This window comes from Kogia breviceps, chromosome 4 (genome assembly GCF_026419965.1).
Source record: "Kogia breviceps isolate mKogBre1 chromosome 4, mKogBre1 haplotype 1, whole genome shotgun sequence".
Taxonomy (NCBI): Eukaryota; Metazoa; Chordata; class Mammalia; order Artiodactyla; family Physeteridae; genus Kogia; species Kogia breviceps.
In genome coordinates, this window is record NC_081313.1 from 165,950,527 (window position 1) to 165,976,962 (window position 26,436).

Consider the following 26,436-nt stretch of genomic DNA (forward strand, 5'->3'; position numbering starts at 1 on the left):
TCAGTGCCACATACTAGCTGAGTGTAGTTTTGGACAAGCCACTTTTCCTCTCTGTGCCAGTTTCCTCACTTGTATAAGGCAGGCAGTAATAGCATCTACCCCCAAAATTGTTGTGAGCATTCAGTGAGGTAATACCTGTAAATTGCTTAGCACATTATCTGCCACCTAGAAGTGTGCAAATAAGGTGTGCATCATTCATCACTATTACTCTGTCCCGGATATTGGGATTCCTGTCTTAATTTTCCTCCTGGACTGTGAGCTCCCTGAGACCAATAGCCAGGTCTGATTCCTTTTTGTGTCCATTCATTCAATCACCAAACATCTGTTGAAGCCCTACTATGTGCCAGTCACTGGGCTAAGGGCCCAGCGTCTGGCCCTGCACATGGTGTACAAGTGTTGATGAATGGGTAATGAATGAAAGGGGAGGACTGATGAAAGGTAAATACAAATGTACAAAAGATACATTTTTATCCAGCAGCACTGTGTGCTAGAGCAGTGCTTCTCAAACTTCAGCTGAGCCTACTACCCACCTGGGAATCTTCTTAGAGTCAGATTCTGATTCATCAAGTCTGGACTGGGATCTGAGATTCTTCATTTCTTAGCAAGTTCCCAGGTGACCATGATGCTGCTGGTCTATGGACCACACTTTGAGCAGCAAGGCACTAGGCGCCCATGCATTATCTCTTACTGCCTGTAAAACCCTTATGAGTTTAGAAATGAGGAAAAGTAAGTTCATAGGAGTTGAGTAGTTGTTTAAGACAGCTGGCCAGTCTGCAGTCGGGGTGGCCTGCCTCATTTTCGTCTTTTGAGCTACACTGGCTCCCTAAGAGCAGTTGTTCCCAAAGTTAACTGCATATTTGGAATTGCCCAAGGAACGTTAAAAATCCCAAGGTGCGGGGAAGTAGATAGCAGGTAATTCTAATGTGCAATGAAGTTTGGGAACCACAATTTCCAGGCCCAATCGTCATCCGAGGAGCAAGAAAGGAAGGGGCTTAATTTTGCAATCTCTCTAATTTCAGGTACCAATCATAGACTTTCAGAATTTAGAGCTATAGGCCTCATTATTTTACAGATGAGAAATTGAGGCCCATAGAGGTTAAGAGATTCATCCAAGATCAGCAGACTCATTGATGGCAAAATTAGGACTAGAGTTTAGGCCTCTTGGCTCCCACTTTCCATGTGCCCCCTTGTTCTAACCAGCTGCAAAGGCGACAACCTACATGTTTCCTGCGCCAGAGGAGGATTCCAGGAACACAGGGTATTTGTTGGAAGGCCATCTTCATGCCCCTCTACCAGCCAGAACCTTGGAGACTCGAGTAAGACCTGGGAGCCCTCAGGGGAACATCATCTGACATCACAAGGGCAGGGAAGTTTTCCTTTACAATATCCTACCAATCTTTAAATGATAACATGTGACAGATCATGTTTTGAAGTTGTAAGGGCTTTAAAATTCCAAAATGAAGTATATAATCCTACTATGGTATGGGTGTAACTGTGGCTTGATTCAATGTGATAAGCATTTATTGTCTTAATTGTGACATAATGTCAGTTTTGTTGAATGCTTCGTCTGAAAGATATAGGGGCTGTAAATATGTACAATCGTTGCTTTATGGGGTGCTGCGGGGAGGGAGTGTTACATGACTTAGAATTGAAGAGCCCAAATCCTAGCTGTTTCTGTGTAGCTTTACTTTATAACCATTGATAAATTAGCCATACGAGGATGCCTGTACTCTTAATTGTAGTCATTTATTGAGCACTTACGCTGTGAGCAGTACTGCAGTACCCACTTAAGGAATGTAATTACACTTAATCTACGTAACACTCCAGAGAAGTCAGCGTTACTTAGAGGCCTGCACAGCTAGGAACTGGGGAGCCAGGATGTAAATTCAGCTGTGGCTCACTCTAAGTCACCACCACACGCAGAGTAGAAGGAGCTGGTCCCTTAGTCTTGTTTTATAGATGAAGACCTGAGAGAGGGAAAGAAACCTGCCCTGGGGCACACAGGAAGCAAATGGCAGGACTGGACCTGAGACCAGGGTCTCCTAACACTGGGCCCAGTGTTGTTTCCTACTAATGTCTCTGGACATGAGGCCAGAAAGAATAGGCAGGACTCCAAAATCTTTCCACTCAGGCTCAAGCCATCACACAGTGAGGAATCTATGTTCCATGACAGGCAAGACTTTAGTCCAATTCCCATTTGATCAGAAGAGAGCCTTTTACCAATCTGTGTGTCCCCTCAGAGCAGACCTAAATTAGCACACACCATTTAGGTACCTTCCCAATCTGTGCCCCATTTACTCTTCCATCTGAGACCACATATAGATTCACTGAGCAAATATCTCTTGGTTACCGGTATGTACCAGGCACTATATTGCAGATGAAGAGATGAGAAGAAAGTAGGACCCTAACCCAGTCTCTGACTTCACAGTCTTACAGCAGAGGTAGACAGATGAGGAGAGAGCTCCCAAAAACCCTGATCAATGCCATCAGAGTGATGATTCCAGGGGCATGAGAGCTCAGGGAGGGACCTCCAACCCAGCTGGGGTTGGAGAGAATCCCAAAAGCCGTTCTGGGGGAAGTGACTTCAAATATGAGACCTGAAGTTCAGTAGAGATGATGAGGCAAATTGTCTAAAGGTATGTGTGTATGTGTGTGTATGTGGTGGGGGGGGGGGCACACGCACGCACATGCAGAGGCTGGAATCAGGACCAATTCTGTGCGGCCTGATGGTAGAGTTTAAAGGAGCGAGTAAGAAGAGGGGAAGAAATGAAGTTGAAAAGGGGCATGCAGGGAATCTATACCCTGTACTAAGAGGTTGATTTTTTACTCCAAGAGTCAGTAGGATCTGCTGAAGATTTTAAGCAGGAGTGAGAGTCCGTCTCATTTCCATTTCAGTAAGCTCACACTCTGACTGCAACATGAAATTAAAGGGGGCAGAGCTGGAGGCAGGGGACCCCTTAGGAGGCTGCAGCAGTAATCCAGGTAGCGAAGATGGTAGCCTCAATACGGGCAGTGAGACCGGGGGCAGAGGAATGAACACGTTCAAGACAAATGTCTAATCTCCAGGGCTCGGTGATTCATGGGGTCGGCCGGGGGTGGGGGGAGGGGCGCGGGGGGCTGGATCGTTGTGCTGAGGTAGCGGGTGGTGGCTCCGGAGAAGGAGCGCACGGGGAGGAGAAAGAGGAGTCTGAGTGGGGAAAGATGGTGTCGGCATGTTTGTTACAAGCTGCCTACAGAGTGTCCCAGGGGAAATGTTCAGTACAAAGCTAGAGAGCTGGAATTCTCTTTTATTTATCAGAAAAGACCCTAAAGCTGTCAACACTTTGTAATCTTACGATCTTATGAGAAATGACCAAAAGAATGACGGCTTGACCCCAATCCTAGACTCGGTGGTCCAGCTTGTAATATGGCTCAGGGTGATCAGCTAACACAACAGGGGCCCTGTGGGCACTAGGACAGCTAAGGAGACCTCTTTTCTTTAAGATCACGGCAAGTGGGACAGTCCTCCTGGTCTCCTTGATGGGAGTTCACTCACTCACTCACTCGCTCACTCACTCACCCATTTGGGAAGCCTTTAACTGAGCAATTTCCATGTGCCAGGTATAGAGGATACAGGATGTGGAAGAAAGTCCATGCCTTTTGAGTGTCTCCAGGGCTAGTGGAGAACACAGACACCAGGGCATGCGATTACAATTCAGTGTTAACAGGCAGGAGGAGAGTTGGATGTCAATGTTCGGGAGACCCAGGTGTTCTTAGACTTTGGAATGCTAAATATCGCCACGGAGGAGGTGCAGATACTTATGGGATGGTTTTCAGTTTTCATTTTGGTGACTTGTGCAAAACTCACAACCACAGAGAGACTGGGACTTCAAATTAAGTTTCACAGTTTTTACGTTTTTTGATTTTATCACAATTCTGATTCTCTCTGAGTCCTTACGAAGGCCACCACCACCACCACCCCCGGGTCTACTCACTTGATGCTGTATTAATGGTGATGAGGACAATGAAAGGAGAAAGATTTGAGTGTCACTGGAGCAGAGGGAGGGAGGGAGTGCATAGCTCTGTCTGGACAGAAGAGCATCAGGTAAAATCAGAGAAGCCTTCCTGGAAGAGGGGATGGCACCTGCATGGGTCTTTAAAAATGAATTAGACTTCATGGTGTGTAAAAGAAGGCATCTTTGGCTTGTGCAAATGCCAAGGGAGTGAAGGGAGGTCTAGAGTAGATAGCATGTAGGTGGGAAGAGGGGGCTGGGAGAGAAACAGGATTGACATGATGAGAAGCCTTGAATGTCATTCTCGGGAGGCATGTGGGCATGAAGGAAGCAGTGAGGAAGAGGCCTTACCTGCAAGTGCCCACAGGAACCAACCAGGTACATAAAAGAAGAACTAGGTAGAGTGTTTGCCAGGGATTGAGGGGTTTCCTGGGACACAGGATTTTCTGTGCTAAAACTGGTAAAGTCCCAGGCAGACCAGGACAAGTTGGTCACTCTTGGAGGAGGCCAGGCTCTGGCTACCTGGAAAGTGCGTGCCTACCCCCCACCCAAGCCCCTACCTACTTCAGGAGGCAGCTCCCAGTGCTGCCATAGGGGAGTGCAGAATGCAGAATGGTTATCTCTGAATCTGCCAAATACCCCAGAGAAGCTGAAAATCCAAAATTGATGCAATGGCTTCCAGTTTTAAAACGTTGACAAAGAGTCAGTTGTTCTTACAACACCGTTCCAGTGAAACAAAGCATTTCTGTGAACTACATGAGGCCTGTGGGCTGAAGGTTTGAGGATCTTTGGGCAAAGTGACATAAGCAAAGCCTCCATATCCCACCCTGCTCCTGCCCTGAGGCCCCGTAAACGCACATTCAGACAATTTTCATTACACAGAGTGACTTCAGTGATCAATCTTTTGGTTTTTAATTTGATGTTCTTAACCATATTTGGATGCTGGGCACAGAATGTAATAGATCAAAGCAGGGATGAATAGTGGTAATAGAGACACCCATTCAATTTTTTTGAAAGATGAAATTAGTGCTCAGTGGCTTGTTCTTTCCCAAATCTGGAAACCTATGTGGTGAGGAAGTCAAAGAAGAATGCACATCTCAAACATCAGCCTTAGTTGAGGTCTGGTTTTCTGGGATCAGGACAACCCCCTGGCTGAGATGAGAGTGGGAAAGAACAATCATTTTGCTTTGGGGGAACTTGGAGGCTCAGGGGCCAGTGTTTGGAGGTGGTAGATTACGGTACAGTTGATTCAGTACTGTGGTCAGAACCAGCTCTGCCACTTCCAGAGGCTGTGTGGCCCTGGGGAAACCACCTAACCTCTCTGGTCCATGGCTTCCCCGTTTGTGCTGCAAGGAAGCTGTCTTGCAAGGACTCCCAAGGATCGCCCTCCCCATCAACTGTCTAATTCTAAGCTTTAACTTCAATTAGACTTCTACTAGGATTTCTCCAGGCCTGCCAGGGTGAAGGAGTCAGCAGGGGTTTTTAAGAACAAATCAGTCCAGACAACTGTGACATCTTTTTTTTCTTTTCTAGATGGAATTAGTAGCTATGGAGCTGTAGTAGGTTGATCTGATACCTGGGTGCCACCAGGACAGGTCTCTGGATGGCATTTTTCATTGTGTCACTTGATTTTTCTCTAGCTGAGTGTGGATCAGACCATAGGGAGGAGGGAAGTGTCAAAGGCAGGGGCTCTCTGGCCAGGGGGCCTTCTGCTGCCAGAGAGGGGACAGTGGGGCAGGTGGGGGAGGACTTGCGTTCCTGCCAAGCTGCAGTGTCACCTTTATTAGTGACGGCAGGGAGGGGGAGTCTGCAGGCAGCTCATGCAGACTGCGGAGGATGGTAATTGGAAGCTGTTACCATTCCAAAGGACAGGGAAGTGGAAGTGGGACAAATGGGAATTTAAGAGGAGGGAAGTGAGCAGAGAGAGAGAATGAAAAATAAAAGAGTGTGATGTCACGTGGCAAATTGCAAACCAATAAATCAATGAGGTATCATTCCCAGGACAGAGAGGAAACTGCTAAGAAGGAGCCAGCCAGGCAGGGAGCTGGGGGCTGACAGGAAGCACAAGATCAGTAGGCAGTGCAGTGTCCTCGTCAGGGGTCGGCTTGGAACGTGAGCCCCAGGAATGGAATAATGGACTTCTACTCCCTTCTCTGCCCTCCTCCTTGAGGGTTGTTTTGTTTTGTTTTGTTTTTTGCGTGAATGACATCAGAAGGACTTCTTCACCCAAAAGGGCTTTACAGGAGCTCGTTAATGTGAACCCTTGGAGTCAGCTTTTCAAACACTTATCTCTGAGTTCAGCTTCACAGGATTTTTTTCATCATTGGGATCAGCTTCATAAAAGCCAGAGCATGATAATTCTGCCCGTTTTTACTGTTAACAGATGAAATAGTACTCCCTTTATAGAAATGAAGAGCAAGGACTTTGGGTAGCTTTCTTTAGTTCCCAAGACCTTGTCAACAGAGCTGGCCTGAAGGCAACCCAGTAGGCAGAGGCCTGCATGACATCCCATTATCAACAGATTGAGATTCAAAGCCCTCAGCCTGGCATTCAAGGTCCTTCCGTCTGCGCCTCCAAATATCTCTTGTGATCTCCCTCTGTGAACCTCTGTTGTACCAAAACACTTTGCTCATTTTCACCTCTGCTTCTTTCCTCACTGTGTTCCATATAAAAGTGGGACAGCAATTTCTCAGCACAGGTATTATCCCTCTCTCCCTTGCCTATAGCAGACATCACTAATTGATTGCCACACTCTTTCCTGCTGAGGTAGGACTTGGCATTAGAATCATTCCCCACACAGCTCTTTAGGCAGTTACTACCAATCAGTCAAATTAATCAAATTATAAAATGAAATGTTTTTCCTATTATAGATATCCTTTCCCACTCTTAGCCTAATCTCTTTCACTCTTCTCATTCCTCAAATCCCACATGCTCCATGAAATTTCCCCTGAAACATTCCTAACTACAAAGGTCTTTCCCACTTCTTAAAAGCCTAGAGGAAACTATAACATTCACTTTGCACCTGTCATTCAGCATCATGATGTATATATCTCTCTAAGATGCGAGTTTCTCACTTCAGCACTAGTGACATTTTGGCCTGGATCATTCTTTGCTGTTAGGCTGAACTGTGAATTACAGGATGTTTAGCAGCGTTTCTACCCTTTACCCAATAGATGTCAACCCTCTCCTCTCCCTGTATGTGACAGACAGAAATGTTTCCAGTTTCCAGACATTGTTAAATGCCCTCTGGGGGAGAAAATTGCCTCCAGGTTAGAACTACTGTATTGAGAGAGAGAGAGAGAGAGAGAGAGAGAGGGAGGGAGGGAGAGAGAGAAGAAAAGGAAGGGAAGGGAAGAATCGTCCTTATGAGTCTGAGACTTGCAGGTATGGACCATGATCATACCTGATATAGTTCCTTACACATAATAGGTGCTGAGTAAATATTTGCTAATTGATTGACTAATTGGGAGCGAGGAATTGTCTGGGAAGGGGGAAAAGCCTTCCCCTAGTGTGGACTGAGAGTTACACCATCAGTGTGTCATTGCTTCGGTTAAGCCCTGCTGAGTTGAGCAATGCAGAGCGCTTGCAAAGAGGCCACCGCCACGCACACCCGATAAGCTGTTATCAGACCCCGTACCTGAGTGTGCTGGGACTAGCAGAGCATTTTTGCAGCAGGGACAACTAGACCTCTTTGGGGGCGGTGGGAGGAGGTGCTAGGAGAGGGCTGGTTGAAGAGTTAGACTTGACGTTTAGAACATGGTGTGGGAGACCTCCTTCACTCTTCTTCACTTGTCTTCAGTCCTCATGAAGGAAACAGGAGGGCTCAACTAAAGACATCCTTTTATCCCCAAATAATCATCCCCCTCCCGAAAACTCTTACCTGGCCGCCTGGCTGTCTGTGAACATATTTATCTGCCTGCCCCACCCCCACCTCCTGCGCCCCTTGAAACGTGGAGTCTCTGTAAAGGGAAACAAAGGGCCGGGGGAGCTTGTATAAATCATTATCCACAGTGCAGCTCTCCAGGTCCACAGAGAGGTTTAAATCACCCTTCGTGAGTCAACCAAAAGCTAACTGCACACTTCCCCAGCTGCTCAACTAACTGTCCCTGGTGAACTGGAAAGAGAGCTTGAGGCTGAGCATTGCTAGAAGGCTCTGTGAGTGCCCGTGGTGCTGTCAGGCTCTACAGGGACCCTCTGCACCCGGCTTCTACTTTGTCCTTACAGCAGTCCCATAGTCACCGCTGTTATCCCCATTTCAGAGACCAGAGAACTGAGGCTCAGAGAGGCAAAGTAACTTGTCCAAAGATCCAGAGCATATTGCAGAGAGCTGGGATTTGATCCCAGTACTTAGTATATGCCGTGCTCAGTGCCTTCCAGGAAAGCTGCTTCTATGCGAAACTAAATATATTTTCTAGTACGTGGTGTTGGTGTCCGTCACTTAAGGCCCTTCTTGGCCTTCCAAACCCCAAGCAATGCAGAAAATGGAGGGGTTATCCTCAGCTGAGCCTAAAATCATGGAGACTCATAAGCCACAGAGCACAGTCATTAAGAGGGCTGGTCTTATTTACGCAGCTAGGTATCAACCCTGACCTATCTACCTATGTAATCTGCCAACCTAGCTCCATCCATCCATCTCTCCATCTCTCCATCCATCCTTCCATCTCTGTTGAGGCACAATAGATGTCTAGAATGTCCTTAACATTCTAGAGGCTTATCAGAATGAAATGAATATTGAATATTCTTAATATTCAAGGTTAGGCAGGAGGCATGGTGGAGTGAAATATTATGCACTTTTCCTTTCTTCATTATACTTTGAGGTATGGCTTAATTTTCGTATCATTAAGATGATGTCATGATTACAAAACAATATTCTGGAATCAAACTGAGCTAGGCAAGTCGTGTCACCTCCCTGCTCCTTGATTTCCTCATCTGTAAAGTGCGCGTGGTTTTACCATCATCCACTGACTGTTGGGAGGGAGTAATTGAGATGAAGCATACACAGTGCTTGGCCCATAGTAAGTGCTCAGTAACTGGTAGCTGTTGTGACCATTGGCATACTTTTTTGCACGGTGTATGTCCGACACATAAATGTCCGACTGATACTAACTTCTCTCTCTTCCAGCTGTTTCCTTTCCTGGCCACAACTTATAAAACGTCCTTATTGATGGATAAGCAGAGAGTTTAGCCCATTGCGCGACACACTCTTAGCCCTTTAAACGGCAGTTATTATTGTTATCCTGCAGCCCACAGTACCTCCTTCCTGAGTCATAATATCCTTCCATGACACCTTTTCCTGTTGAAAGTTGACCTTGGTGTCTTATACAACCTGGATGAAAATGTCTGCAGGAGAAGGTGAGGGGCTGTGTAGGACACTCATGCAGAGCCCACATCCTAGTGATGCTCCTGGCTTTGATTTTTCTCAGGAATACGTGAGCCGAGGACAATACCATATTCTCCAGGACTCACAACAAACTTTTCTGCACAGCCCTTCCTGAGGCATTCGGTGCAAAGCTTGGAAGACCCCCATCGGCGTGTGTGTTCACTTGTGCACTTCCCCACCCACACCTCCACAGATGTAATTGGAAACGTTTAGAAAAATCATCTTCTGTTCAGTTAAAAACTGGGGTGTCCTAAACGATAGCCCGTCTCCTGGCAAGCAGCCTTCTCAAGTCCCACAGGCTCGAATGGCTTTAATCAGAGGCTGAGAGCCGCTGTAGCGGGCTCCCTCCCCTTCATTCGGCTCTGAACAACTGGGAGACAAACCACTGAACTTGAAGACAAGGGGGATCCACGTAAAACTAGAGTCCATGTCCACACCTGCCGGAGGAGGGTCAGAGTCTGCTATAGAATGGTCAGTTAGTGAGAAAAGCTTGCTGTGGAGTGGTGACACTTCCACGAACAGGAAGGATCAACACTGAGCACATAGTTGCACTTTTCACGCACCCACCACCCTGGGAACAACTACAGCGTAGCGTCTTGGAGAAGGGTGGTAAGACATGGAAACCACCTCTTTAAAGAGGGGTTCTTGAAACACACAGCAGCCAGAGCGAGCTTCTTAAAACCCAAATTAACGGCCTCCCTTTGCACCTGGAAGTAAACCTAAACCTAAACCATTGCCCCGACCTTCGAGGGCCTTCAGGATCTGGCCCCAACCTGTCTCTCCGACCCTCATCTTGTTGTATGTGCTTTTCCTCATTTTGTACCCTCTTTTCAATCCTCCAGCACTCCAAGCACATCTGACCTCAGGGCCTTTGTATCTGCTACTCAATTGCCCTGGAATGCTGTTCGCCCAGATTTTTGTATGACCAACTCTCACCATTGGATCTCCACCCAAATATCAGCCCTCTAAGAGGCCACCTCTGTCTCCCCTATTGAAAACCAGTCTCCTCCCATCTCAACCTCATTGCTCTGTAATATTCCACTAGTAGCAGATGTCACTGCCTAAAATGATCTTGCTTATGTATTCACTTGCTTATGGTGTTTCCCCATCCCTGGCCCTAATGAGGGTGTGAGTTCCTTAAGAACAAATCCCTTGTTAATCTCATTCATGACTGTCCAGAGCACCTAGAACCATGCCTGGAACATAGTAGGTGCTCAAGAAATATTTGTTACATTAAGGAATGTGTGAAAGAATGATCTCACTCTGGCTTGATCAAATATAACTTAAGATGGAGTAAGCTCAGAAGTAGAACAAAAATGCTTTCATTTCTGTCCTCTCCTAAGGCAAAGGTGTTCTACACATGACCCTAACTTTTCAGTGTTTGGGGGAGTGGTCCCTGTAACATTCTTTTAAAGATGGGGAATACTATAGGAAGTTCAATCTGTCATCTAACAAATATTTATTGAGCTCATACTATGTGCAAGTTCAATTCCAGATTCTGGTGATACAGCAATGAATAAAGGACAAAAATCTCTGCCCAGGTGGAGCTGACAGTGCTGACATGAGAGACATCATGGATTTATGAAAAGAACACAAGTTTTCGAGTCAGAAAGCCCCAGATTCTAATTCCTGCCCCACCATATACTAAATGTCTGTCTAGGCAAGCTGCTTGACCTCTGTGCATCTCACTTTCCTCATCTGTGAAATGGGCATAAAGTTGACCTAATGAGGTTGTTGAGAGGACTCAGTGAGATGATAAAGGTGGAGTCCTAAGCACAAGGAATGAGTGAACAGAATTTGCTTGCCTTCCACATCCCTTTGCGATTAAACACCTCATTGTGTCCTTTGGAAGATTTAAAGTGACCCCACACTACAGAGCCACATGCACAGGCTCCAGCCAAGATCAGAAAGTGTTCGTTTCAAAGGAAGAGTGTGTGGCCACTTTAGTCTCCCCTTCCAGCCTGGGTTCAAAGCAGCCTTGTTACCACCGCCCCTACCCCCCCCCCCGCCACCCCCCCCCCCGCTCTTTGACAGTGAGAATAGCTCTCTGAGGCAACGCCTTGCCTGCGGTTCTGGCCCTAGTGATGCTGGAGAGCTGATCATTAATGCCCACAGTGCCAGGTAGTGGTGCACACAGCTAACTCTAAAGAGTTGCTGTGTTGTTCCGATGGAACATGTCTAGGTGCATCCAGAGTACATAGCGTCCAAGAGGCACATTCCCGTCTTCCTGTGATGTTATGCTTTGACACGGATCAGGCTACACAAAACCCCTGGATCTGTGCCCATCAAGAAGCTTCTCCCCGAAGGAAGGTGACTTAGTTTACTCTGTCATACAGCAGGATCCCTGGGTAACCAAAGAATGTCACTGCACACAAAGACAGGCCCTTCCTAAAGCCAAACAGCTGGAAGACTAAGCTTTTGATGAAGGCAGTTACATTTCAGGCTTTTGAACAATCTGGGCACCGTTGTCATTCATCCTACCTGCCAGCAACTGTCCCCAAATAAAAGAAACCTCCCAACATGCCCTGCTCAAAGAGGCACACACGCGATTCACTGAACAACTTTATTTGGGGCGCGTTGTTAACCAAAGGCACGTTCAGAGTCAAAGGACACTTAGCTCTTTGTCCGAAGCTGTGATTGGGAGTGCTTGATGCATCCACAGACAGTCAGGGGTAGGTGGGGTCATCATATCCTCTGTCCAGGTCAGGAATTTCAGTTAGCCAATCTGCATAGTTTCTCTGGACCAGAGTCAGCAACAGCAACAATAATACTAAGAGCTGACCACATTGAGGGTTTTCTGTGTTCTAAGTGCTCTATACAAATTGATTTAATTCTCACCAAAACTGTATATGCAGTAAGAACTATTTCTATTCCCTTTTACTCTGAGGCACAAGACACTGCCCGAGGTCACATGCCTAGTAAGAGGTAGAGCTGAGATTTGAACTCAGGCTGTCTGGCTCCTAGGTCTCCACCTGACGTTGGTTCTTTGGAGCACAACCTTATCCATCCGGCTCACTGCTGCACCCGGGCACCTAGCACAATGCCCAGAACTTGAGAGACCGCACACGCTACTTTCCCCAAAGATTGCTGCAAACTACAACTCTGAGCTTCCTGACAAAGCTCTAAGATGAACGGGTTTTAGAGTCCCTGAATCCTCACACCATAGCCTCCTACCTCCGGTCCTGGATCTGTCACAAAGACAGCACCAATTCCATCCAAGAATAAAATCTGTTATATAACCGCATGGCAGACATGGGAGTGAATGGAAAAGCAACCTGAGAGTGGCATTTGGCTACTCTTAGTCTTCAAAGGAATTGGATGGCCCCATAGATCAAACTTCTCATCTCCCTCGGCATGCAAAGTTTCCTCGCTCATCTCCTCTCCTTGGCGCTCTCTGTATTTTATTTTATTTTGGTCGAGCACATTATTTGAAGTTACTATGGCAACGTGTCACCAGCTGGCATCGCATAGTAATGCTGGCATTTAGGTAGCAAGCTCCCGAAGTCGGCTCTTTCCCTCCCTCTGCGATCTCATCACTCCCACTGATCTCAGGTGAGGCGGGGGGACGCATTGCAGCAGCCATGCCCCTCTCCCCTTGTTTGTTTAGTTCTTCAAGGCAGGGCAGACTGATCACCTCTTCCTGGTTCACTCAGCACCGCAGGGTCCTGACCGTGTGTGTAGGTGTGTTTGCTTTAGAGGTGGTTTAATAGATATGTCTGAGCGTTGTGCACCAAAACTATTGGCCTTATCAATAAGATGATGATGATTTCTTATGCAAAGGAGTAGCAGTCACCCAGTATCCCAGCTAATTAATATTAATGACACAATACTGGGTTTCTCTTTTTCCTCTCTTGCCATCACACAGTGAAGAGACCCTGATTGTTTTCCTTTGGAGCTTCAGCTCTCTCCCAGGTGTGCAAGAGCTCCCTACATACTGACGGGCTGAATTGTCGGGATCAGTTGATTGTCACGGATCACTGAAGAGGGTTCTATATGGCAAAGAAGCCCTGCCACTCCACGCGTTAAGTAGCCCCTCATCAGCCAAGTGCCTGCGATGATCGCATTTATTTTTACACGTTCGACCTAGTTTCAAACCACGTCTCTTCGTGCTGTGATTCATTAGCTACATTTTAAACCACCCCGAACGGAGCCGCCGAGGTGACTCTGCCTTGTTTGCGACAGCATCTCAGATACAGTTTCTCTCCGGAATGTAATATGCAGGTCCCCCTGGTATTCTGTTTTAAGAAGCAATTTCCTTTCTGGGCACCTGGAATGCTGCTTGGGTATGGATGAGTGGCTGCCTCACGCCTTGGTAGTAAATATATGTTGACCACAAAATTTCCACCAAGGATGGAAGGCAGGGCATTCTCACTAGCCTGAATTGCAAGGGACCCCTCTAACCCTCTGTCCCCCATGCAGTATTCAGGCTTTTCCATGTTGCTGACAGGGCTGGGAGTTTGGGGTCCGACACTGTAAAGTTTGGGCAGTGTCAACACCAGGAGTGTCTGAGTTGCTAGGGCAAATGTAGTCTGATTATCACCCCCACTCCCAATCCCCACACCTCTTTTTAAACGCTTAAGACATGGTGGATGTAGAAGGTCTCGAACTTGTAAAAGCAAAAGGGGCAGGAAGCAAAGAGGTGGATTGCCGTGCTGAGGACACTACTGAAAAAGGGATACACGTCAGAGAAACACAATGTGATTCCACCATTCTATCACTGCATGACAGAGAGGGGTTTGGGGTTTTTAATTTAAATGACAGAGAGGAGCCTTTACTGCATTCGAACCTGCTGCTGGTGTATCATGCCATTTCAGAAATCAGTCAGTCACACTGGTGCGATTTCTGACAGATTTGATACTAAAGTGGGCTAGACACCATAGCAGACAAAAAGGGAAGCTTCCAGTGGGAAGTAAAGCACTGTCATTTCTCATTAACAGCCAAATGCAGGTAACTTGTCCAAACTTCAGTCACATCACACTACAGATCGTACTGGAAGGCACTCAGCTGGGTTTTTCTATGGGGCAGTTAGAACGAAGAAATGAACAAGCTGGTAAAAGTAATTTTGATTGATCGATGAACTGTATGCCCTGAGCAAGTCCTTATAGAAAGATGATCGTTTCTTTTGTAAAATGGTCACTCTCTCTAGATGGGCACTGGAATCCCCTTCCCATTTTATTTTCATTTAAAATAAAGCATGGAAGTTTCTCTAAACCAGGCTTAAGACAATTCAGCCTTTTCAAGGTAATTTCCAGGCAACTTGGGCTTTGAGGTTTGTTGTTTGCTTTCCCCCCCTTCAAATTCAAATCAAGCCTTTGGAAATACCAAGCATTCCGTATCTGTATCTATGCGTTTGGGGCAGCCTGCAGTTCTGACAATGGTGGATTTTCCAACACACACACACACACACACACACACACACACACACACACACACACACACACACACAAGCTCACAATCCCAGGACTCATTTAAGCCAAAGCTTTAAAAGTAAACTGTTGTCCAAGAGACGATAGCATTTCCTCTGAGAGGATGATCGATCACAAAAAAATAAAACCTACCCAGATCTCTTACCTTTTGAAGCAGTGGAATTACCTGCAGAGAATGTCCTTCCTTTCTTTGCAAAATGAGCCGGGCTTTGGCCAGCAGCAGAATTACTCCAAAAGAAGAAATAATAAGTCCTTTATATTGTAATTTTCACTGTTTATATGCAAGAAGTGTAGTGGGTCTGCTCACGTAGGAATAAATAAAAAGCCGAAAAAACTGCACAGCAGCTACCATGTGAAAAGGAAAGACCTCTAGTGGCCACCGGCTGAATTCTTGGAGGAAGCCCCTCGCAGAAGAGACGGAGGGAGTAGAGGAGACACACGCGTGTGTGTGTGTGCTGTCTCTCTCTCTTTCACGCACACACGCACTCAGAAGATTTCTCCCCTCTTGCGTCCAGCCTGGATGGAGGGATAAAAAAATAATACGCTTGTTTCTTGGTTTCAGTGGGACCTGGTTAAATTAGCAGTGATGGTGGCATTCTGTCTGGTTTGAAAGGGACAGATAATTTCACAGACCCACCATCACCCCTTGAGGGCGTGAGCCGGAGAGAGGATTTGACTCCCTGGACGGCCAAGTCGGTTGGCCTCCATATAGAGGGTCCAGGTCCCCAGCAACATAGTGTCAGTGACGTTACTCCTGAGAGCCCCAGCTTTGTGCCCCCTGCCAGCTCTGCATGTTTTCTGAACGTTTCTGGTGCGTGACGGTGGTGGTCACTGGCAGGCAGAGCTGGCTTCCCAGGCGTGTGACCTGGCCCGGTGCTCAGAAGGACCCTGTGGCTGTCTTGAAAATCTGAAGAATTTTTACAAGGACTCTTCAATTTTCATTTTGTTCTGAGCCCCACAAATTGCACAGCTGGTCCTGCTGACTGGGAAAGCATTTTATCCCTAACGTCCTAATTGAAAAGAACCTAGAAGCAAATGCGAATCTGTATTTTGGGGAGTTACTTTTGGGGATGTGAACTTGAAGAACATTCAGTTACCCAAAAGACTTCCTGTGGAGGAATGCAGAAGGAACTTCCTGGGGACATCAAGGCTGTTCCTTCCACCACTGTCACTGAACTGTAACCCTGTAATCTGGGAGGATTTTTTTTTTTTCACACTGTGTTTTTTTGGTCTTTTAGTTTTATTTTATTTTTTTAACAAAGAGAGCAGTTTGTGATACAAATATAATACTTGGTTCAAACGTAACAGGTCCAGGCCCACCTCTCTGGTGTGTGTTACGTCTGACACCCTTTAGAAGTGGGGTTTCCTGGAGACACCTGCATCACACCAAGCTGCCCATCTTCCACAGGGCTGCCCTTGACAGTGGGACTTCCTTTGGTTAAGATGGCAGCCCAGTGGTGTCTTGTGGGAGACACTCTTGAGTGGCTTCTCCCAGCTGGTGGATTTATGGTCAGTACTTCCTTTACCAGGTTCCCAGAGTAGATCTCTCTAAATTCTGCTTACAGACACTAGCCCTGACAGAAAGTGCCATCCTGGTACAGACTTATAAAATCTGGGAGAGAAAAAGCAGAAGAGGGTGTGGTGATGTATATTCTGGTGCATGAAAGGGTGTGGTTCTTGCTCCTCTGATCCCGTGGATCCTTTCAGACCTACTTCCTCTCCCAGTCCTTGCGTTGATTTCCCTCTTGTCTGAATCCCTGTGGCACTTGATCTGCTTCGCTGATCAAAGTCTTGTACATTTTATCTCATGGTTGTTAATCTTGCTTTCCCAACTAGATCATGAACTCCTGAGAGCGAGGACTACCTCTTCTCATTTCTTTTATCGTCCATGGCCCTTAGCAAGTACTTGTCCCCGGTAGCTGCTGGCTTCTCACTGCCTGATTCGTGGTCCAACAACTGGTGCTCTTGTAGGGAACTTCAGTGTATTCAGGGCACCATAGGAGCCATTTGATCCTTCTGATACACCTCTCAGGGTAGATACAGATGGATTATTGTCACACTTTACAGATGGAACAGTTGGAGATTAGACATGTAAAATTATTTGCCAGAAAATCAGACTGTCTCCAGAATCTTGATACAGGCTGGATCTCCTGACATTAATACAGTGTGCTCTTTTCCCAATGTACAAGCAGCTGGAGAGATAATGAATCGGGCCCTTATTGTCTGTATCTGGAGCTCCTGTTATAGTCCTAGTCATGTAATAGGTGTTCAATAAATGCTTTTTGGATGAATGAGCTGATGAATGAGCCATAAGGAGACATTTACTCTTAGGGAAATTTCACATGCTCATCTGCTAAGGAGAAATTCTCCATCCCTGGGGGACCTTTTTATACTCACCTGGGATAGAGAGGTGTTTTCCAGTCTGAAGTCAAGTAATTGAAGAAGATGAATCTCATGGTCCTCTCTCCACTGTTTCATGGCATTTTTCTTTATTTCTTGCAGAGTCACTTTGTGGCATGTATGACAGCCATCTTACACCAGATGGGTGACCAGCACTATTCCTACTATATTGAGACATTCCAGACCAGCTCTGAACTTGTGGTGAGTCTGTAGGATGCTCTGGGGCAGTGTTGGGGAGATGCGTTTCACAAAAGATTCTTGAGAGTTTAGGGCACGAAGGTCTTCTTGTGCACCTGGAGTGTGTGTGGGTCTAAGTTTGCAGGCATGTCCGTGTGATTCCTTGTTTCTCACTCCCATTTAGGCTTGTGAATATCACTTCTGGGACACATCTTCTGTCCATGTCATACATGAACCCTGAGTGCCTAGTCTACATAGGCCTTAAAACCAGTATTTGTTGATGAATCATGGACATTTTGAGGCTTAAGAGCATGAGTGTTGGAGTCACACCGTCTTGGGTTTGAATCCAGGGTTTGTCACCAGCTAGCTGAGGAGGTTAACTTTAACATTTCTTAAGCCTCCGTTTACCCATCTGTAAAGTAGGGATCATACCACTTATGTCTCAGGGCTGTGAAGGGATTAAATGAGAGCACAGTAGCTCTCACACTGTCAGAGTCCACTAAAAGTTAGCTATTATTACATTATAATAACGAATGCATAGAGAAAGTTGGCCTCTGAGCCCCTTTCTTCTTCTAACCTCCCAGGGCTCATTTGCTAGCACTGTCTGCCTGCGGCGGGTGGCCTGTGGGCCCGTACCTCTGCAGCAGATGCTATCACCAACGTAAAGCCCAGCCCGGGCTATCCCAGGGTGTAGTCGTCCCTTTGCCCTCAGTGTGGTCAGCTTTGTCATTGTCTCCCTACTATTGCCAGATTCAGGGGTTCTGCTACCAGGGGCTCACTTTTAACTCTCCTTGAAGGAAGCAAGGGCACCAGAATTGGACCAACCTCAGAGAGTGGCCCACAAAAAAGAATCAGTAGGAAGCCAGTGTCCTGCCCCTTCATCCATTTAGCTTTGAGAGGGTCTCCCAACTGGAGGAGGATTGGCAAGAAATGGAACCTCTTTCTGGATATACAAAAGAGTGAAACAAAAGGAAAGCTGAACAACCCAAGATCGCTCCCCCTCAAGTTCTCTGTGCTATGTGACATGGAAATAGAAAGACTGGATTCCTAATTTTTGATACTCAGTGGAAGGAAAGGTGGGAAGGATGGTAGGAAAGGGAATTGTTATGTATTAAATTACACACTTCTTATGTAACCCTCCAACAGTATGGCATAGGTGTTAGTAGTCACATTTTACAAGTCTACAATCTGCTTGCTCAAGACCACACAACAGTATGTGGCAGAGAGAGGATTTGAACCTCTGCTCCAGCCCTTACACCGTGCTGCATCTTCTCATTCAGAAGCCAGGCTTTCCATCTGTGAGGCAGAGGTCTTCTCCATTCCCACAGGAAGGGAGTGTGCCTGTGACGATATCCACACCTCCCCAGGTGACGTCAGGATGAACGATTATACTCACCATCGTCATCCTCGAGCACTTAGTGAACACTTACAGCGGGCCAGACTCTGTGTGGAGCATCTCATAGACAGTGTGCACTTAATCAACCCTCTGAGGTAGATGTTATCCCCATTCTGCTAATGCAGAAACTGGGACTTAAAGCATTGAGGTAATTTTCCCTAGAAGCAATGATTGCTGGAAAGGAACCAATCTCATTTCCAGAATTTTGCAATTTAGCTTAAAGCAATGATTTTCAAATTATATTTCTCCTAGCCTCACTGTCTTCTACCATAAACACACACACACACACACACACACACACACACACACACAGGCATGCATGCATGCACGCACACTTCAACCAGAGCTGTTTTCTACTTTTATCTATTTTATATATTAGATTCCAGGTAAGATTTTCTCTGAACAAAGACTTCTGCTGTTAAAATAATCTGAAAACCGCTGGCTTAAGGAAAGAACTCTGAACGGGTTTCCTATGGATTTTAATTTTACCTTAAGCAAACAGGCTGGATGCCTTCATTTCCTCTATCTCAGGAGGGCACCAGTGGTTCTGGTCTTTGCTATCTAGATTTTTCTTGAATTTGTGTTCTCCAAAGGTAGAGAACAAGTTTGATCCACTGAAAAATCTGATGGGGCATGTAGAGGTCCACTTTGAACCTCTTCAAAGGAGAGGGAGAGAATTCCTGTCATGTTTCCTCTAAGCTGCTTATTCACGTGCCTATGACATATGAATTAGCTGTGTTTACAGTACAGTAATTAGATGTTCATTTTAATAATAGTTTGTTTGCTCAATGACCTGAGATGCATTCATATAGTGTAGATTATTTCCTCCTCAAATACATATTTGGAAAGATGATTATAAAATTGCCACATCAATGAATGCATTTACTTCTTTACTCCCAAAGACATAATTAATAGTGCTTTTAAATTGAGAGTGTTTTCACGTTCCATATTCACGTTCCACTTATATTTGTGAAACAGTCTCCCAGTAACAAATTGTAAGATTTCGTTAAAAAATCCACTCTGGGCTTCCCTGGTGGCGCAGTGGTTGGAGGTCTGCCTGCCGATGCAGGAGACACGGGTTCGTGCCCCGGTCCGGGAAGGTCCCACGTGCCGCGGAGCGGCTGGGCCCGTGAGCCATGGCCGCTGAGCCTGCACGTCCGGAGCCTGTGCTCCGCAACGGGAGAGGCCACAACAGTGAGAGGCCCACGTACCGCAAAAACAAACAAACAAACAAACAACAACAACAAATCCACTCTATTGGTCTCATTGGATTTACTTAATAAAAGGCTGTACCCCTTCCCTTTCTGCACCTCCAAAAAATAATAAAGAAAAAAATTTGAACAGCCAACAAGATCTGGGCCCTTCCAGTCATTTCCTGTAAAGCAAAATGACAGGTGTGTTTTGCTTTACTATTGCAGGACTTCTTGATGGAGACGTTCATCATGTTCAAGGACCTCATTGGGAAAAATGTGTATCCTGTAGACTGGATGGCCATGAGTATGGTTCAGAACAGGTGAGCTGCCACCTGCTTCCTAACAGCCCCGTCCCCTCAGCACTCACTTTACAGTGCACTGGTAGAGACAGAAGGTGGGGATAGTTTCTCCCTGGTGAAAAGAAATCAAAGTGCCACAGATCCTTTCTTTCTACATTTAAACCCCAGGGAATTGCTCACCGATCTTGAGCTATTTATTTATTTACTATTATTTATTCCTTTTTATATACTGAACTGGCTACTCCCTACTTTCTCCATTCTTCAAATACTAGTTAAAATATACTTTGTCTATGAAGCCTTCCCTAAACTCTTGAGGCAGGAGAGCTTAAGGTCAGTCTTATTAAAATTGTATTATTTTAAATTTATTCAGAACAATAAAAATACATTCTGTGACATGCAGTAGAATAAGTTTAGGAAGCACTGGATTACACAGCTTTGAACAGCTTTCTGTGCTGCAGGACTTCTCAGAGCCTTTAGTATGCTAATGGGATTCTCTAAGAGAAAGATTTAGGATGCAGCATTTCACAGATTTACTTGCCCATTGAAACATTTGGTTTGAATATATTTATGTCTCCGTGTGTATATATAATACTTATTAGCATCTCATAGAATACCAGAGTAACCCAAGTATAGCTCAGATCCCACATGGCCCAGTACAACAATAGGTAAGAGTAACTGTGAGCAATTTCGGTCTTTAATGCTTTCTCTCAAATCATGTCATTTCATCAAAATGAAGTTCAAGTCATAACACTCAGCAATATTATCTAATATTCCCTTTCTCCATTCTTCTGTCTCTCAGTATCTCTCCTATCCCATGGTTTACCCAAGTCTCTCTCAGAACCTTATCCTCAATTCCTATCCACAAACTCCTTTAAAACTGGGGTCTTCTAGGCTCCTTTCTTTCCTTTCTCTCTCACTTTACTTTGGCTTCTTATATTTGTTTTAGGTCCTTCCCATGGAAACTCCTTCACTCTACACTGGCTGGAAGTTTTATCTCTCTCTACCTGTTGTCCTTGTTTTGTATCACAAGAGCCAAGAATTGACTGGCAAAGACAGAAATATCCTGAGAAGGTAGAAGAAGAGGAGAAGTTGAAGAGGCAAAGGCGGGATCCTCTTTAGTGGGAGGCAAAGAGGGAAAACTATAAACATTAATAAGTTTGTCATTGGATACAGTCTGGGAATTTCTATCTCTTGTATGCCTAGGATCTTACTCTAGTCCCAGATGGCCTCCATCCCCTACTCTTCTGTCCTCTGGAAAGCTGCTCTTCCACTACTTGGATGCCTAAGTGCATAGCCAAGTGACTTTACAGACACACTTGCTCTTGGGGCCAGCTTTAGGGGCTGGTGAAGGGGAGGAGAGGTTTGTCAAGGCAGAAAGAGGTAGCTATCTGTATGTTGTTGCTTACGGTGGGAGGTGGATAATCAGCACAGCAACAAAAACGTAAGAATTCTTAGCTTGGGCTTACATTGCCCTGATTCTCCCTGTTCACGCCACTCAGGTGGGAGGCTGGCTTTTACAATGCTTAAAGCGTTGGTGGGAATTAGGCCAGGCCATGTTATAGATGAGAGGCAGGTATCTCCCTAGCCCTTCTGTCAGGACCAGCTTCCTGAGTATGCAACCTGTGTAGTTGTATAGGACCTTGCACTCTGAAGGGTCCTGCTGTCACCATCTTGAATTCTTAATAATTTTTGGACTAGGAGACTTGCATTTTCACTGTGCACTGAGCTCAACAAATTATGTAGTCGGTTGTACCTCATATCAATGTCCAGTCGCCTGTGTTTGGAAGAAGCCAGCTCCCAAACTGCGTGCGAATCCCTTCACTGTTTGCCAGCTGATCAGTAATGTCTTAGGGTTTTGCCAAATTACATGAAGCACCCAGATGAGTCATCTTCGACTCACCCTACATGTCAGATACACTGAACTATTCACTGTTGCCTACTGTTTCATACTTCTCATGACTTTGCGTAAACTATGACTCTCCTCCTTTCTAGACCAAACTCAACATGAAAGCATCCTTCAAATTCTTGTCCATGTAATTTCTTCTTTGTGGATCCTTCTAGGACTCCTTTATGGTGGGAGAATATGTTCCCTCCTCTTTGTTTACATACACACCCATATTATAACACTTACCCCACTGTACTATAATTATCTCTTCATATGACTATTTCTGCCACTAGAGAATGGGCTTCCTGAAGGGAAGCACTATGTCCAATTTATCTCTGTGTTTCTTACTCCTGGCACAGAACCTGACATTCATAAACATGTGTAATGAACTCTGTGTATCCAATGGGTACTTATTTTTTAAAGTTTTAAAAAATATTTTAATTTTATTGGAGTATAGTTGATTTACAATGTTGTGTTACTTTCAGGTGTACAGCAAAGTGATTCAGTTATACATATACATATATTCATTCTTTTTTAGATTCTTTTCTCATATAGGTTATCACAGAATATTGAATAGAGTTCCCTGAGCTATACAGTAGGTCTTTGTTGGTTATCTATCTTATATATTGTAGTGTGTGTGTTTGTTCATCCCAAGCTCCTGATTTAGCCCTCCCCCCTACATTTCCCCTGTGGTAACAATGGGTACTTATTGATTAGGATTTTTTTTTTTAAGAAATTCAATTCAATTTTGCCTAAACAGAAAGAGAAAGTATTGGCTCAGACAACTGAAAGAGCCCAGAGTTGTGGCTGCAGGCATGGATGTATCTAGGTGCTCAAACAGTGTTGTAGGGAATCTGTATCTCTACCTCTGCTCTTTCCTCTGTTGGCTTCATTCTTAGGCAGATGCTCTCTTTGCAGTGGAAACCTGGCTATAGAAGTTCCAGAAATAAGTCTTGTTGGATTAGCAGCCCCAGTAGAAAGAAAAAGTCTCTTCTTCAATAGGTACAGCAAAATTTCCCAGACTAATCTTGAGCTACATGCCCATCCATAACCTCTGTGGCCAGGAGAATGAAATACGCTATTTCATCAGGCTTGGGTCATATGACCCACCTTTGGAACTGGGGAGGCTGTGTTTAGTTCTACCCAGACCACAAAGTCTGGGAGCAAACAGGGAGGCTGGGGGAGTAATTCTTCATAGGAAAATCTGAGAGTTATTACCAGAAGGAGAAATGGATGATGGGCAGGCAAATAAATGCACAGACATCTACTACTGATACAGGGTCAGGAGGATGGAAGCCCAGAGAGGCTGGAGCCCTGAGCAGGGTAACCCCCCCTTCTGAGCTGCCGACAGTCATCCTGGAGGAAATATGTAGAAGTGCTTTGAAAGACTGTCTCTACCTGAAATCCCACAGACTTTAGTCTTTTGTGTGTGTGTGTGGGGCGGGGGGGACTGGCCCCTAGAGATGATGCAATAATCCTTGTTTCTTTATACCTACAAAATCAGAATATAATTTTCTAAGGGACCTAAGAAAATGGAATTGTCTCCTAAATAGAAACATTTGTATCTCTAAAGGATCTGCTGAGTACTTAAGTCTTTACATTTAAAATAAGTTAGACTCAGAAACACAGCCTGGGTTTCAGACTTCTTAGTTCTGCCACCTTCTCTTTCTTGGGAAGTCATTTAACCTCTTGGAACCTCGGTTTTCTGATCTGCAAAATGGGGATAATTATATCCATTTCGTGGTATTTTTTTTGTGTAGAATGAGTTGCTCCTTAGCACAGTGCTGGTACCTGGGAAGAACTCAGTGAATAGGAGCATTGCAGAGAACAAATGTAGCCTTGGAGTAGAGAAGCATGTGCCTAGTGTTGACCAGAAAAGATGATTGTTTTTCTCCTTGCTGGCATATAGCTTAGGCTGTAGACTTCCTTCATCTTCTGGCCACAGTGATCCCTTCCATTTACAGAGCACCTGAAATTTTTTTTCACGATTGTTGCATCTTGTGGGGTGTTATGATAGCTAACATGTATTATACACCTAGATCCACCCCTATTGTAAATACTTTACATGTATTCGCTCATTTAATCTTTGCAACAACTTTATGATGTAGAACTGTTATAATCCACATTTTTTTTTTTTTTTGGTTGTACGCGGGCCTCTCACTGTTGCGGCCTCTCCCATTGTGGAGCACAGGCTCCAGATGCGCAGGCTCAGCGGCCATGGCTCACGGGCCCAGCCGCTCCACGGCACGTGGGATCCTCCCGGACTGAGGCACGAACCCACGTCCCCTGCATCGGCAGGCGGACTCTCAACCACTGCGCCACCAGGGAAGCCCATAATCCACATTTTATACCTGAGGAAACTGAAGCACAGAATAGATGAATAACTTACTCGGTGTTGTATTACTAGCAAAAGAACAGAGAAGTCAGGCAATCAGAGCCCATGTTCTTCATCTCTGCTGCTTCATCCTGTAAAATAGTGAGGCTTGTATTATTAAGTGCATTGTAAGGATGTGCAAACTGCATATTTATTGGCTCAGATACCTTAAAGAGGCCCAAAAAGGTAACTTGCACAAGGTCATGCAGCTAGTTAATGAAAGATTTCAACATCAATTGGACAAACGGAACATACACCATAGTTGAGCCCAGATCAGTATTCCCCAGAATGTCGTTTTCTCTCCTCTAAAAATATGCATCCTAAGCTCCATTCATTCACGTGCACAGGGTGAACTTCGTATGTTGGTTAGTCTGTGTGTTACAACATCTTTCTTCCTTTCTTTTCTTTCCTCCTTTTCTTCTTTCCTTCCTTCCTTCCCTCCCTATTACTTATATTTTTCTGATTTTCTGTTTTTATAATTTCCCTATTATCGCTTGTTATTTGTGCACGTATGTATGTATGTATTAGTCATATATAATTTATCTGTCTGCTTGTTGGAGGAGGGAATGGAGTTTCACAGATTTGAATGTATCCTCAGCTGTGTACTGTTGGTGTATGCAAACGTGGTGACATGTCTACTGCAAGAAATACCTCCTGTTAGAGCATTCTTCTTATTGGTAAGATGCAACATTCAGTAAGATCTGATGTGCGCGACATGGTTAATTTTTAAATGATCAAGTTCTTTGTAATATTGTAAATGAACAAAATATGCCTAGGAACCCCTTTTCCCCTCCTCCATCTGCACCTCTATCTGGAAATTCAGCATTTTGGGCAGGGGGCAATTGGTGGCCGTTGGGGATTTATACACATCCCTAAAGCTTCTCTAAATGGGATCAATCAACACATACATACCGAGTGTCCTGGGCATCCAGAGCCTATCTACGCCATGGCCCCAGAAGGCAGGGTGCTTACAGTCTTGTTGGTGAGACAGTAAATATGCCCATGGAAATATGACCAAGCGCTGCAGCCACTGTAGTGAGTTCAGAGCACAGAGTTCAGAGCACAGGGAAGTTAGGATTTATGACCGCCTAGGTTCGAACCACCTTATAGTTATGTTACCTCTGGTAAAGTTACTTAACCACTCTGGACTCTGTTTTTCTCACTGTAAAAAGGGGGTACTAATGAGACCTATCACAAAGGATTTTTGTGAGGATCACAATGAAATAATATGCATAAAGCAGTTAGAATAGTGTTTAGCGAACATTTCATAGATGTGAGCTATTATTTTTGTTCTCCCATTCCTATTATCTGGGAATATCCAAAATATTTCACGGAAGAGGCACATCTGGTCTGGATCTTGTCTGCCTTACTGGTGACATATCTCAAGGTCTAATATTGTCTCCAGCACACACTAGGCACATAGTAGGCTCACAAGAGTTGACCGTAGGAAGTTGAGCAGGGCAGTGCTCAGCAATCTGCTGGCGGCTCCATCAGTGTGCTGACAGCTGTTGATGCCCGCTTCCCCTTTCTCCTACCTACATTAATTTGTACTGCCTACTTCCTTTTGGTAGGCCTCATCTCCTCCAAAACGTTATCATCCAGAAGAAGGCCTCTCCATGGGTTTTATATCCAGCAGGGCACATCTAATCCTGATGTCCAGCTGGCCATGGAATTCCAGTCCCAGGAGTCTGCTGCACCCCTAACTAGAATCCAGAATCCCTCGAGAAGGGTCAGGGGCACTTGAGGTGGGCCATGCCCTGACCCTGAGCTGGAATCCTCTGATACACTCTAGCCTCTTGGTGCGTGGAGCCCTTGTGTGTTGTGAGGGAAGCTGCTTAAAGGCTCTGGGAGAATGGCTTTTCCACTGCTTCTAGGGGAGGAATAAGGACTCCCTTCTTCTGGCCACCTCTTTTA

General features: G+C 45.3%; 1 protein-coding gene across 1 annotated transcript in view; it reads left to right on the forward strand.

Moving 5' to 3' along the window:
* DOCK2 (dedicator of cytokinesis 2) overlaps nucleotides 1-26,436 on the forward strand; it is a 420,075-nt gene that overhangs the window by 304,715 nt on the left and 88,924 nt on the right. Inside the window, exons 28-29 of the mRNA XM_059061186.2 lie at nucleotides 17,301-17,399; nucleotides 20,190-20,284. Of these exons, the coding sequence (XP_058917169.1) occupies nucleotides 17,301-17,399; nucleotides 20,190-20,284 (194 nt within the window). The remainder of the gene's footprint in view (nucleotides 1-17,300; nucleotides 17,400-20,189; nucleotides 20,285-26,436) is intronic.